General features: G+C 48.1%; 1 protein-coding gene across 2 annotated transcripts in view; it reads right to left on the bottom strand.

The window, feature by feature from the left end:
* Positions 1-14,563, bottom strand: part of VIT (vitrin) — a 98,894-nt gene that overhangs the window by 49,522 nt on the left and 34,809 nt on the right. For both annotated transcript variants that reach the window (XM_026478870.4, XM_026478878.4), the window contains exons 4-5: positions 6,153-6,309; positions 791-924 (exon numbers count right to left, since the gene is read on the bottom strand). In XM_026478870.4, coding sequence (XP_026334655.2) covers positions 791-924; positions 6,153-6,309 — 291 coding nt within the window. The remainder of the gene's footprint in view (positions 1-790; positions 925-6,152; positions 6,310-14,563) is intronic.

The raw sequence follows: 14,563 nt of genomic DNA on the forward strand, positions 1-14,563 counted from the left end.
GCCTGCAGCTTATTTTCACATGGATTAGAAGAAAATAAAATAAATCATAGGTGGATAGATAAAGCAAATGTTGTTAGATGAAAGGAATACGGGTACTCGTCGTAGTACTCTTTCAACTTTTCCTTCAATTAAAATTCAAAATAAAAGGTTAGGTTGGGGAATTTCACAAAAATAGGCAAGGGCAGGTCATGATAATACAGAGATACTTGGTTACCTTTTCCCTGTGAAATCGCACTAGTCTTTAGCTCACTGACATCACCTCATTGGAAGAGGGAAGAAAAGAATGAAAATGATTATCTGCAAAAATCCTAAGGAGCTAGATAGGGCAAGAACTGACTAGCAAAACAATTAATGAAACAAAAAGAAACCTCAAAATAGTAACTCGGTTCTCTAAGAGCCAATATCCCTTTCCATTTACCGGCAGCATCAAGGAATGAGGATCCAGATATGAGACATATTTGGTCTGACTAAAGGAGTAGTTAAAAAAAAACCCAAGTTATTAAATGTAATTCACTTCATTAAAAGTTGGGGGTTATGGAGAGCTGCAGTGAGTTTAAAATGAGCAGTTGGAGCCTTTTAATATTTCCAGACTTCATAGTGATTCATCACTGTAATTATAATTTATTGTTTCATGATCCTAATTATCGGAAGAGCTAATGCTTCCGATTTTGATGAAATGAGTTGGGCCATCAAGTCAAGCCAGCAGAACACTGAAAAGAGCACATTTCACCCCCTGGTCGCTTAAGCCACGCGCCGGCCGTCGCAGCGCCTGTCCCGAGCGCAGGCCTACCTGACACGACGAAGGACTCCCTCCAGCGCGGCAGGGACAGCGACTGGACCCCGTTGGCGTAACTGCCCTTGTAGCCGGACTGTCCAGCAACTTTCCGAACAAGTATTTTCCCTCCCGAATTATCCAGCACGCCACTACGAAGAGAAGGCAGAGTGTGACGCACAGAGAAATCAACCGACTATCAAACCAGCCTCCGTCTTTACGGAGAGCGAGGAGGGCAGGGGAGTGAGCCAAGGTTTACCCCGCTGGCGGCCCCCCCAGAAGGTGCCTCCGTCGCGCAGCCCGGCATCTGACCGCCGGGTCACACGTCCCCGCTCTCATTACAGGACCCGGGGTTCTGGGCAGGCAGCGATTTCTCAGATTTCTTCCTCGTCCCCACGAGTTCGTGGTTTTTAGTAAAACGTCTTTCCTGACCATTTCTAATTTGGTTTCGTGACGTAGCAGAATGACTCCCGTTGTTTTGAACGGTGGCCGTGACTTTTTACAAAGCTAAGTTTTCCTTTTATTTTGGGCCAGGGAAGGGAGGTGTGCCGCTAAACTGAGCTCATTAAAAAGATTCCCCTAAGGACTAGGAATTGTTTCTTTAATTTCTACGATTTTGAAGGTTTTCGGTCCTGACGTGACAGAGACTGACAGATCTACCTCTTTGCTTGTATGTGAAGCAGGGGCTCCGTTCTGGCTCCTCGGCTCCCTTCCCATTGTCGTGTCTTTGTCCCAGAGCCTCCTGTGGCTCCTGTGGGTATCCGATTCGTGGCACACAGGGAGCTAAAACGCACTCAGATTTGTTCTCATCAGCACCCTCCCTGCCCTCCAGGAATGAGAGTGGCCGTTTCCTGCCCTCCCACCTTCACGAGTCAAGAACTTTCAACACTCAACTGCTCAGTGACCCAGAAGGAAGCAAAGTGATAATAGTACTTGACATATAGAGCACTTAATTGCTTTAAAATCATCCCCGTGCAGGTTTCCCACCAGCTCCTCCGGCAAACCTGTGAGTTGCAGAGAGAAGGCAGTGCTATTGTTCCCATTGCGCAGAATCGGCCTTGGACCCGTGGAGTGACTCAGTCCAGATTTTGTAACTAGTGAATTATAAGGCAGGGATTTGAACCCAGGTCTAGCTGACCTGGACTCCTGGGTTTGTCCCACTTGGTCACAATTGCCCCTCAGAGTCCAAAAGCACAGGCACCCTCTGATGCCAACTCTTCATCTTTCCAAACCTTTTTTTTTTTCTGACCCAAAGAGTTGTTGTTGTTGTTGTTGTTGGTTTTTTTTTGAGGGTCATCTTTCCAAATCTCTGTGACCCTGCCCTCTCTTGTCTCTCGGGAGCTCAGAATCAGTTACCTCACGTCTCCCAGCCGCAGCCAGGCTGGTCTCAGCTCCCCCGACGGAGCACATGGTTCCCGCTCACGTGTGTGTTCGTGCTGCTCTCTTGCTCTGGAAAACCAGCTCCCTCTTCTGCCTGAGGAGGCCCGTGCTGCTCGTGCCCAACACTGTCTTCCCCACAGAGATTCTGAAAAGACTTGGCTACATCCCTTCCTAACGATGCCTCAGACTCTTGTCTCACAACCAAGACTCTGATTTTATTCAGTCTTGTGCAATTTCCTAAAAATTTCTTGAGTTGATTTTTGCCTCCCAACTAGATTAGACATTTTCTTAGGGAAAAGACAGTATTTTATCCTTTTGCGTCGGAAGGCCTGTCGGTGGCGCCTGGATGCCGCCCACACGGGCTCCTGAAAGCCAACTGTTAACTTTCCAGGGTCGTGAGAGTTGGTTCATTTCACACGGTAGCTTGAAATCAGCCACGGTGGGAGGATTGATGCCCCTGAAATTGGTCAATCAGCACTACCCCTGCTTTGGGGGAGCTGGTCGTTCAACATTTATGAGCACAGCACTTGTGTGGGCTGAAAATTCTAATTATTTGAAAAAAATTTTCCCATGCTCCCTTTACTTATAATTAATGGGTGAAGATAGAAATAACACCTTTCTTCTTTCCCTCCCAAGAAATTATTCTGCCCTTGGTTTCATAGTCCATCGTATTGAGGAAATGTGTGTTGTGCACTTGGTCCTGTTGAAGTGAAGTCGGAAGCGCGGTAGCTGCACTTCCAGTGTTGAGCTTCCCTCAGGCCGTTCGAGGACCTGGGAAGCGCCCGGTGCCTTCCCCAGCTGGGCAGGGCTGCTGACGCCCCATCTGAGGGCGATGTGAGGCTGAAAACCCAGACTTTGGGGAAGGTGCAGGACAGAACGATGGTGTGCTCATGAGACTGCCCTGTTGCAGACAAGAGGGATGCCTCATCTTGAGGATGGACTTGAGGACCTTCTCAGATATTCTAGAGAAGGGTAGATGCTGGGGAGGTCAGTGGTCTATAAACTACAGGTGCCAACGGCAGTCCGTGAAGGTGGAAGGCACCAGAGACTCGACCACTGGAGGAGACGCTGGAGGAGGGAGAGAGCCTGCAAGAGGCTGTGGTTTCACTTATGAAGCAGATAGGAGCCAGGGCGCTTTGGAGAGTTGATGTACGTGTGACCTCGTTTCTATCCTCACTCAGAGATAGGCACCTCGGATATATTCTCTGAAAGAGCAAAAACCGGTTCCACTTCTTGGCATCCTCAGATGCCCTGCGTGATGCTGGACATAGCCTTCAGCTCCTGTCCTCCAGGACCCTGGTACCGGGGGACAGGCCTCAGCTGACGGTCAGCAGCCTGGGTCACAGAAAAGGGCCGGGTTTTGAACAGCTGCCGTTCTCAGGGCAGCATCTGGTCAGAAAGCAGACTGAAGAGTGCTCTGCATGGGGACGGCCTCTTCGCCCCATTGAGAAGACACCCTCCCTCTCCCAGCACTTGGTCCCTCTCTAAACACAGAGGTGAATTCCGGACAAGACTGAGCCAAAATATGATGCTTCAAATACGTTCATCATCCCTTTGGTCTGAAAGAGTCAAGGGAGTCACTCATAATAAGACATCTGATTATGATATATTGTATGAGTATTAAATCCTAAACCGAAGCGTGCTCTCTCCAGCCTCCCAGTTCTGACTGTGGGGGGCTCTGACAGGCCAGTAAAGGAGGCCCCGTCTGTACTTTCTACTCAAGTTCTCTGTCTTAAATCCTGCCTTCTGAAAACAGACTGAAAAACAAAACTGAGAGTATCCAAAATTCCTGTCTGTTCTCCCTTAAGACCTCTGTGCGTCCTCCCCGTGGACGGTGCTACTTCTTTCCGAATAGCGTTTCCCCCTAGATCAGACCCTGGTCCAGGAAGCTTCTAGGGCACTTGATTGCTCAAGTAGCAAATCTTGTTTTTTGGAACATTCAAGTTCTTCTCTTCTTCCCCTCTACCCTCCTCTATATTCTCGCCACAAGTTCCTACACTCCAACCCAAACGCTGGGATCGCCGAGTCCTAGTCCTCGTCAACGCCCTTCTTACTTTGTCCCCAGTGGTGTGGCCAACCATCACCAAGCCATTCCCGACTCTTACTGGTCCGAAGTCCACATCCACCTCATGTCGTCACTCTGTATATTAAGCAGTTCTTACGTAAATGTGTCACTTGGGCTCTGGACTGGAAGTCAGGGGACGTGAGCTCTACTCCTGAACGTGCAATGAACTAGCCATTGAATTAACTTCCTATTACTCAGCTCCTCTTCTAACGAACAGGGATGTTAACAGCAGCCTTGTGGGGTTGAGACGATGCTAGAAGGAGAGAATCACAGTGCAAGGGATTACTGTGATTATGACGACATCTTTGTGAGGTTGAATTAACTCATGCGACTCTGTCCTGCCTGGGAAACACGGAAGGGCAAGGTAGCGCCAGCAAGGGCCAGAGGAAGCAAGGGCCAACCGTTTTGGATCCCAGCTGGAAAAATACAGGCGACCTCAAGATAGGCTTGGCCCCTGCGGCAGACATCGGTGTCCCCGCAGACAGGGACTGCAGAGTGCGCATGGTGTGGGAGATGCTCCGGGTGTGCACACATGTGTGTGAGGATGTATGTGAGCTTGCACACGTGTGCAAGCATATGTGCGGGAGCAGGCACGTGTGTATTCATGCACACGCGTGTATGGGTAGATTCGTGTGCCTCTTTCCTTTTAGCATGAAATTTCTTTCAGAGTGAAAGCAAAATATTTTTTCCATAGTGTGGGGTTAAGAAACAGGGTTTGGTGTAGTTTTTCTTGACTGCTTCACTACTTCTCCGTAATAGAGCCTTCAGAGTCCCGCTCCCGTTGGAAAATCAGTCAGCTCGTCAGCCTCCACGGGAGCGGAGAGGAGGACGGCGAACAGAATCTGCTAGTGATTCTCAAATCTCCTTTTACACATCGACTTCATTCTAGCTGCTTCCCCAAATTTCTGAGGAGCTACTGAAGAGACACCTGGAGAGGGAGGGAATTTACATCTTTCCCCCGTCCCTGGCGGGGGTACAATGGATCCATCAGCTGACTGGTGTGCAAGTAAAGAGAAGGAAAAAGAGACTGAAGCCTGAATACTTCAGAAACTTTGCCCAGTATCTGGTGGCTGAGCAATGTTTCAGGAGTCACGTCTCAAAGCTGTCTCAAAGCAGTGGTTAGGAGCATGGGCACTGGACTTACGTTCGAGTCCCCACTTGGACACTTCCTAATAGCGCGGCATTAGAAAAGCTAGTCAGCCTCTCTCCATCTTTGGGAGGCGGATTACGGTAGCAGTTACCGCATAGGGAACCGTGAGGGTTAGATAAGGTGACATAAGTGAGGTGCTCGACACAGACCCGTTAGCCTTATTGTCAAAGCTAGGAAGTAAACATGCCTCCCCCTGAGTCTGGACGCCCAGCCTAAGCAAAAGAGGTCTGAGGATTCTGCGAAGGTCACTTCTGCCTCTCTTCATTTAGGCAGTGACTTAGTTCAAAGCATGTCCTACTTCCTGCCACCCTTCCTGGATCCCAAACCAACAGCTGACTGAGCAGAACCACCTGTCACCCTCCTCCTCGCTTTGCCTGTTCTACTCGTCTCCAAGCCATCACCACAGCTGTGACATTTCTTCTCCAAACTTCCAGGCCTTCCGAGTCACATCCCTAATATCTCCTCGTGCAGTACATACAGGTAGAAAAAACATGCTTTCTGTCACCGAGGACTTTGGTTTCCTTGTCATGAACACGAGAGAGTAGAATCCTCCTCCCCATCCCCTTAGGGTGAAGAGAAGTGGGTCCTTTCCACGGAGCGCGGTGAAAGGAGAGCCGGGACCACACCTAGCATGGGCGTAATCCCATGGGACAGGGTCGCCGCGAGCAGTACAGGATGCTCGGTTACACGTGTGCAGTGCTGCTGGCTAAGTCGGGCACCCCTGCCCGGGGAGCTCCCTGCCCACAGCCTCACTGCTCGTTGTAAAGTAGCTCGGGGCTACCCACCTGTGAATCGCGGCTCCGCACACGCTGGAGTAGGATGCGTAGACGTCCGTGCCATAAACGTGGTATTTGGGGTCTTGGCATCCTGCTGGACACTTTACAACGAACTCAGGATTGATTATCTTTCCAGCTTTGACATCGCAGTTGATCTGGGGCACAGCTGGGAAAGCAAAATGAGGTCAAAATTACACCTAGTGCTATCAGCTTATATACGGGGTGACTCTGTCAGGTCATAACTGTTCATTTACTTAATCTCCAACTCTGTCAGGTCATAACTGTTCATTTACTTAATCTCCAAAAGCCAGAGCCTGGGCTGACCCTGGGTCCTCTCCATATAATGAAAGCAAAGATATAATTAGGACATTCCTCAGACCAAAAGCACAATAATGACCCTCCATTGCATTTAGCCTGTTGAGAGCAAAAACAGAGGTGGAATCTTGTGCTTCTCCAGACAATCGAAGAGGAGAACTCTGGGAAAAGACCCACCTCCAAGGGTCAGAAATGTCACCTTGAGCCCATGGCTGGAAAACACTGATTTTTCAGATGCTCTGGGGCTAGCCCAGGAAAAGAGGGACCTCTCAGACAACCTTACGGGATGAAGGGAGGGCATTTCAGAAAGGGTCAATGAGGGAGCTTGGGCCTGGGGCCAGGCGGCCAGGACCAGGTTGGCCTGCTGCCTCAGAGGCCTGTGCTGGAGCCGGGCGGGAGGACAGAGATTGGGAGGGCTGGGAGACAGAAAGAGATCTTTGGTCGTGGTCCTAGAGAACGGGTCCGAGATCCAGGGTCAAGATGAGAACCATCTTGACTCATCTGCTTCTGCACTTGTTGGGAAGCGAGGCACCCCGCCCCACCTTGGAGCAATCTAGAGGAAACTCATTCTTTCATCTCTCGTTCTTGGCTTTGTTGCAGCCATTCCCAGACTAGCCCCGTCCATCAGGCAAGTCTTCTAGAGCTGAAAGCTTGCCCAGGGATGAGGGGGCAGAGATTCTCTAGGGGCAGTGCCTAAGAGGGGGCGTAGCTGCGTCTTTCCTGAAAAAATTGCCCTCAAAACTCCTGAAGGAAAAGGTCTCCTAGATGATTCCATACTGCTGCGCTCGGAGCTGGGAATGTCTTCTGTCCTGGGTCCCGCTCTTCACAAGGGGCTCTGAAGCTGAGCACAGTTCAGAGTAAGCAGGCTCAGGAGTCCAGAAACCGACCGACCCGCTGGCTGGCAGATGGGGCTGTTTGGCCGCGAGGAGGCGAGAATCTGGAAGGGGCAAGGGGTCGCTGTCTTCCCAAAGAGGACAGTTGTGTGCCATGACACCAGGCGGCCAAGTGAGAACTGAAGGGGAGACTTTCCAAAGAGGCCAATTTTGCAAAGAACTTTCTAGTGCCCGAAGTTGCCCCTGAAAGCGTGCGAGCAGGGCCTGAACAGTTGAAGAGGGGATTTCTGCATGGCGGGGGGGGGGGGGGGGGGGGGGGGTGTGCAGAAATAATGCCCCGCCCAGTGCTGGGAGTCCGTGATTACACACAGGGATGCAGGATCTCTGCCCGGGCCACCCACCCTCTGACTGGGTTACAGAGATGGTCTCAGAGCTGTTAATGGCTTCCAGCTGTTTCCAAAGCGCACACTCTTTTTTTTTTTTTTAACCCTTATGTACCTGACCGGAGCACAGTTGGGTCTCACTCAGACTACAGGGAGGAGTGAAGCTACAAGTCCCGCTCTTTTCCTAAACACTCCTCCCAGCCGATCCTGGCCGCACAGGGCTGGGCCGCCGGAAGCCCTTCTCCCGGGGGTGGGGGGCCGAGCCTGATCACAGGCTAAAACAATTTGTGGTCTCGGTTAAGAAGCCGAGCGCGGTGCTCTGAAGGGCCTGCGGTTTTCTCCTCCCTACCACAGGTGGCCTCCTCTCCAAAGCCGTGCTCCTTTTATCTTTCATTCTTTTAAATCCTGATACTCAAGGCTGCATTTACTATTTTGAGCCTCAGAATTTTTTTTTTTAAAGGCAATTTGGGGGCTGAAGACGCCAGTGTAGTCTCTCCTGAAATGAGATAATTGATCCCTGGGTGTAATGGGACGTGCTCAGCTCCCCTCCGTCTGCGCACTGCTGCACCCCCAAGTGCATCTGCTCCTTTACACGGACCCCAAACGGGAGGCTGCCTTCCTGGTTCTTAGGTATTTGAACTAGGCGGTGACCCGCTCTGTGAACTGGGATAATGTGCACATGACTTTGGCTCTGGGAGGTTTTAGCTCTCCTGGCAGGCGGACCCGAATCTTCTGGAGTGGAGAAGATAAATGGGAGGTACTTCTAGAACCTTACTGGATGAGTATCGACAATGATCAAAGCTCCTGAAGGACTTCAGGGTATTCACAGTACAGGAAGCGGTTTTCCGTGAAAGAGTTGGTTTAAAAAGACAAGGGGGAAACGGTCACATGGCGATATTGTGCTTCTTGCTAATCAAGTTCCCCTTCCCTTAAGGGATGTTTGTTTGTTTGTTTGTTTGGTCTCAGGTTTTACAAAGGCCTGGGAGTACCTGAAACGAGATCGGCTTTGACTGCGCCCACCTGGATTAGTAAAATCAGTGAATTTACTCGACCCATAGCAGGGAAAACGAAATCAAGCACGTATGCTCATGTGCTTTGGAAAAACAGGGTGCAATGGCAAAGTGTGGCTAAAGGTCAAATATTTGTTAAAGTTGTACAGAAAATTAAGCTGGAGAGAGTGAGCTAATTAAAAGTAATTGCCAAAATCACTGGAAAGTGTACGTCTGAATCCGGCCTCTGGAAGCAGCAGCCATTTGCGTCTTTTTGGCCGCTCTTCTTTGAGGATGGAAACCATGGTTTAGTTCTTTCCAGTATTCTCCTGGTTGGTTGTGAAGTCGCCTGTTTTCTTATAGCCTCGGAGAATCTTTCCTCCATCCACTCAATGCCCAAACGAAGTCATTTCTCTTTGCATTTCCTCTGAACACTTTTGAACTATTTGATCCTACAGCTTAGGTTTTCCTTTTTCTTTCTCTTTTGTTGCTTAGGTTCATTTTCGTGTCTCCCTTCACCCTTCTCTGGGCGTTATCTCAGACAGGCAGAAATAAGACTTCCTTAAGAGGACAAGTCAAAATGAAGGCAGCTCAAGAGGTAACTTCCTCGGGTCTGAAGGGAAGTAGGAAGACATGTGGCAAATGGCCAGAGTTTGGGGGCGGGGGGTGCTGCGTCCCCACTGTTAACCTCAGGATGCAACTCAACAACTCAGAAGTCAGCAGAAGGTTTCCCACCAGGAATGTTTTCGGAAAGCAAGGCAGAGCCTTTCCCGTTCCTTCCTGAGTGGATGGCTGCCATGGTAGTGAGGGAGCCTTGGGCTGAAGTCACAGAGCCCTGGGCTTGCCCAGGACTGCTTGGGTAGAACCTTTGCACAGAGACCTGCTCCTCGGCCATGCGCTCTTCTTCTCCCTCCTGGGGAGAAAGTGATAGCCCTCTCCCGGTCACTGTCATTTCACAACAGGGCTCGACATTAGAGCATCGTAGAATCCGCCAAGGATTTCTTCCCACAGGCCCTTGGCACCAGCCACAGGCAAAAGAGAACCACTTGCAACCTGGATGGTTAGAACTAAAAGATGGCCTTTGGATGCTACTCCCTGAGGTCCTGTGATTGCTGTGTGGCTCTCAGAGGGTCCCTGGGCAAAACTGGTACTGTCTGAGCCACTATTTCATGCATCACTGAAATCTTAGAGGCAGGACTGTGCATGCTTCTGCCCCGGGTTGGTTCTCCTGACTGATCAAATAACAGATCAGGGGATGGGTTATCAGACCGGGTGATGTCACATACAATAAGCCAATGACATAGCAGGCCAAATCAAAGGGAATACTCTACTTGCTGTTTTCCATTCATCTTTTCACTGATCCCAGGCAAGCTCTGCTGCTTTTGGAAAACAGATTTCCTAATCAATTAACAGAAAGCCATTGTAAGCTCGCCTCCTGGCTATTTATGAAGAGGAATTGTTATAACATAAAAGTACTTATGCATAAGTAGCTTTGATATGAAATTTGATTTTGTTAGACTGTGATATTGAACTAGAGCAAAATCCTATTTTAAAAGAATTATTAAAAAATGTTAATTTAATGAAATGAAAATGACCATTAAATAAGATTTGAAGATGAATGTTTCCTTCTCCTTGATCCTGACACCCAGTGACCAAATCACCGTCATCTTTCCTTTATAGTGACTTCTTTTGCAAAGCGTTCTTTCCCATTTTTCTTAAACAGTCCTCAACAACCTTGAATCTTTGGGTAAAAACCATCAATACTTTTTTGCTGCCTGTGAAAAACTTCTAAAATCCTTAAGGCCTTTCCATAGTCCCCTCCATGGAACTTCTGGGCTTGCCAATATGGTTCTTGGTACTTTTCAAATGCATATTATCTTGCAGACTTGGTCTGGATCATTTCTCACACCTGGAACCCTTTTTCCTTTTATCTGTTTAAATGCTACTACTTTTCAAGGTCCCAGTTTCACTTGTATCTTCATTCACCTACTAGAATATATACTCCACAGACGCAGGGATTTCTGTCTGTTTTGTTTACTGCTGATCAAGAATGTCTGCTGAGGGGTCCCTGGGTAGCTTAGTTGGTTCAGCATCTGACTCTTGGTTTTGGCTTAGTTCGTGATCTCAGGTTCATGAGATCGAGCCCCATGTCAGGCTGCATGCTCAGTGAGGAGTCTGCTTGAGATTCTGTCCCTCCCCCTGGCTTGTACGTGTGCTGTCTCTCTCAAATAAATAAATAAATAAATAAAATCTTTTTTAAAAAGTGCTGAATGAGTGAATGAATGAAACCAGTCCATTAGCAAATCTTATTAGTTTTGTTTCCAAACCTGCTATTCCTCTCTGCCTCCACCTTGGCCCAACATTTCCTGTCTGGACTATTAATGTAATAGCCTCGTATCTTATCTTCTTTCTTCCATGTTGCCCTTCCCTTTGCCCCAATCCTTTCTCCATTGGACAGCCAGTGCAATACTTTTAAAAAAAGTAATCACATTTCATCAATCTCCTGCTTAAAACCCTCATCAGCTTCCTATCACCCTTAGGATAATGTCCAAGCTCTTTGAGATGGTCTATGAGGCCCTAAAGGATTTTTTCCCTGTACTCTTGTCTACTTAATCTCCTACCACTGGTTCTTGGTGATGAGAAAGTGTCTGCCAGCAAAGGCCTAGAAGAAGGACATTCCAGACAGAAAGAAGAACCAGGGTAAAAACCCTGATGTGAGAATGGGCTTGGTGGTTTGAAGAAAGTATAGGAGGCCTGTGTGTGTAGAGAACAGTGGATGAGGGAGAGAGGGGTCTATGATGCAGTCTGGGAGGTAAGCAGGGGTCAAATCATGTGAGGATTGGATGAATTAATAATCCCACTATAACCAAGATGTCAACGAGTGTTCTTGCTAGCTCTTTTCTGGACTACACAGTAGTTTTTTTCAGAAGAAATTTCTTGATAAGCCTAATTGGGATAGAGGCTGAGCTTCCAAGGGCCTGTGTGTGGGCTGAACTCTTCAGAGAGGCAAGGAAAAGCATCTACCCATAAAATCAGCTGGTTATTCAGGAGAGAGCAGGTGGGGCATGAGATGGTAAGGGAGAGAGAGTGAGGGTGTAATGAGGTGCTGGTGGAAGAAGGTTTTACACTCCACGAGGTGACCTCTTCTGTTGCTCCTTGAAAATCTGTAGCAAAGGCTCCAAAATATGATAAAACATCAGATACAGGGAAGTTTCTTGTAGGAGTTAGCAAAGGAGCTGAGTCACAGGGCAGGGCAAAACAGGAAGGCCATGGGAACACAGGAGTGACTAGGTAGAGAAATCATGAGGAAGTCCATTGCAGATTCTCCACAAATCATGGGGCATGCTCCAGACGTCTAAAAAGATTGTAGAATTGGTATTTACACAGGCTTAATCTGGCATCTGAGGATCCATGGTGGCCAAGCTAACACTGGGATGATGAAATTATAGTGTTAGTTCATGGTGGGCTGGATTTGAACTCTAATGTCTGAGTCCTATACTGTCCCACATTCTCCCCTGAGCCAAGCTTTTGCCGATTTGTGAAGCTGTGGGGGCCAAAGAACTATTTTCCTCTGGTCGTGAAAGATTTCTCAAGAAGACTATATCAGGCAACAGTTGCGGGAAACATAAGACGTATGATGGAAGTTGTTTATAAGGACAGACCCAGTGAAGAGCACATGCCTCAACAGGTAACTCCAAGCTCAAGTTTTAAGCACTTCAAAAAGTCTGTGAAGTCTGGTCCTTCTAACCAAGTTCGAGACAATACGCCATGGAAGGACAGTGACGAAGGAGGGATTGGATAGCAGGGGTTAATCTAGCTGTGGCAACACAGCTTTTGGGTAGCTGCAAAAGTTTGTGTCTCTAAAAATAACCTATTTCTAGTTCACGAAGGACTCTAATACATTTTTTCACTTGACCCTTCGAAACCTTGAGAGGTATATTCTTTCTATATATCAGAGAAGTGAGTTGACTTGCTCAAGCTCAGGCACCAAGTCAGCGGCAGAGGGAGGACCTGAACTCAGGCCCTCTGGCTCTAAAGCCAAGACTTTGCCACCTCCACCTGGTTGCTTCTTCCATAGTGGAGGAGAAAGGGTTAAATTGCTGTTCCCTACTCTAATCCTACAGGACTTTTCTGAACTCCAAGGTCACTGACAGCCCTCAGCAGGTGAATGTTTCTTGCATATAGGTTGTGTGTGTGTGTGTGTGTGTGTGTGTGTATGTTTGTGTGTGTGTGTGTGTGTGTGCATTTATCCCACTGTTTTCCTGTTAGTCCTGAGAATTGCTATGGTAGAGTTTCCTCAACTAAAAATCTGCAACACAGAGAGTGCACCTCCCTTCTCACCCCCACATCAGAAGGGGGGCTAGAAAGTGAATCCTCTTCCTTTTTCACGGTCTGAGAAAAGGCACACATACCAGTCGGTGCTGAGGACACACTGGTGTTGGCACCAGGGGATTGCTTACGAGTTGCTGCAGCTAACAACACATGAACCTACCAGGACGCTGTGTGTGTTGTACCAAAGCCGACAACCACCTAGAGCCGCGTATCTCTTCATCAGTGTCCAAGGCACTAAATAACCAAGTCCCAGAACAATTACCTGTTCGTGCCCAAGGCAGTACCACTGGGAATCATCAACCTTTCAAGGTTGATTGCAAAGAGCTTTCCATGCCTTACAAGGCATCAAGGTTAACTTACTGGAGAGAACTATGTGAATTAAAGGTTGTACATTTCACCGCAAGCTAAGACTATTTCCACAGACTCAAACGTAGTGGAAATATTTCAGAGCGTAGCTTCACTGCCAGCTGTTGTTGATCTTGGTGATTGTTGTCTTCATTACATAGTTGGCTCCAAAGACTCTGAGGGTCCCCACTGTCTAAGGAATGGCCAAGAACAAAGCTTCTCTGAGTGGCCTTGCCTAGTTCTAATGTACCTCCCAGCTGCGTCTCCAGTGACGCCCCCCACGCTTAAACCAACCACCTCACTCACTGTTTCCTGACCTCATCTTCCACTTTCCCCCAGGATGTCTGGGCTTAGTCTACTTGGAAAGCCCTCCCACCTACCTTTGCCTGTATAATTCTACTGATAGTTGTCCTACCTCAAATGTGCTTCATGAAATCAGTATGAATCCTATTCCTATAGCCTTTGTTATTCTCATGTAATAATTTACCACATTTTGCTTTATTTTGTAGTGGGTTTTTCTTGTTGTTGTTGTTTTCACTGTTCATTTGTCCATCCATTCAACAAATACTCAGTGAACACTAATTAGGTCTTCATGTTGCTTTTGGTCTAGCTGCAAGACAGACTGTATGAAAAAGCTCTTACAAGAATGGGTGAGGCATGCTGGGGTGGCTCAGTCAGTGAAGAGTCTGCCTTGGGCTCAGGTCATGATCTCGGGGTCCTGGGATCGAACCCCGCATGAGGCTCCCTTTTCAGTGGGGAGCCTGCTTCTCCCTCTGCCTTCTGTTCCCCCTACTTGTGTGTGCTCGCACGTGTGCTCTCTCTCTGGCAAATAAATATTTTTTTAAAAAAGAATGGGTGATAAGTACAGAGCAGAGGAAGTGCAGTGTACACAGGAGCCATCTAAACTGGTTTAGTGTGTGTTTTGGCAATGGGAATTGGGTCCAGAAAGTCTCACCTTTGCATGATTTTATTTTATCTGATACGAGATTGGGTGCTCACTGAAGTCAGAGAGATTGCAGGATGGAAAGCTGGCGACACGATGCATGGAGCTGACCGTCATGGCTTTCAGCTGGGCGATGCCACCTCCTCTGAACCCAGTCTTCTGGGGCTTCCTCACATGTAGAAACGTTATTGAGGAGATTTGGTAATTTAAAAGCTCTTCTTTCTCTACAAGCACTGACGGGCAGGGATTATTCTGGAGTTGTTGGTGGACATAATTTAAG

Source organism: Ursus arctos, unplaced genomic scaffold, assembly GCF_023065955.2.
Source record: "Ursus arctos isolate Adak ecotype North America unplaced genomic scaffold, UrsArc2.0 scaffold_8, whole genome shotgun sequence".
NCBI lineage: Eukaryota > Metazoa > Chordata > Mammalia > Carnivora > Ursidae > Ursus > Ursus arctos.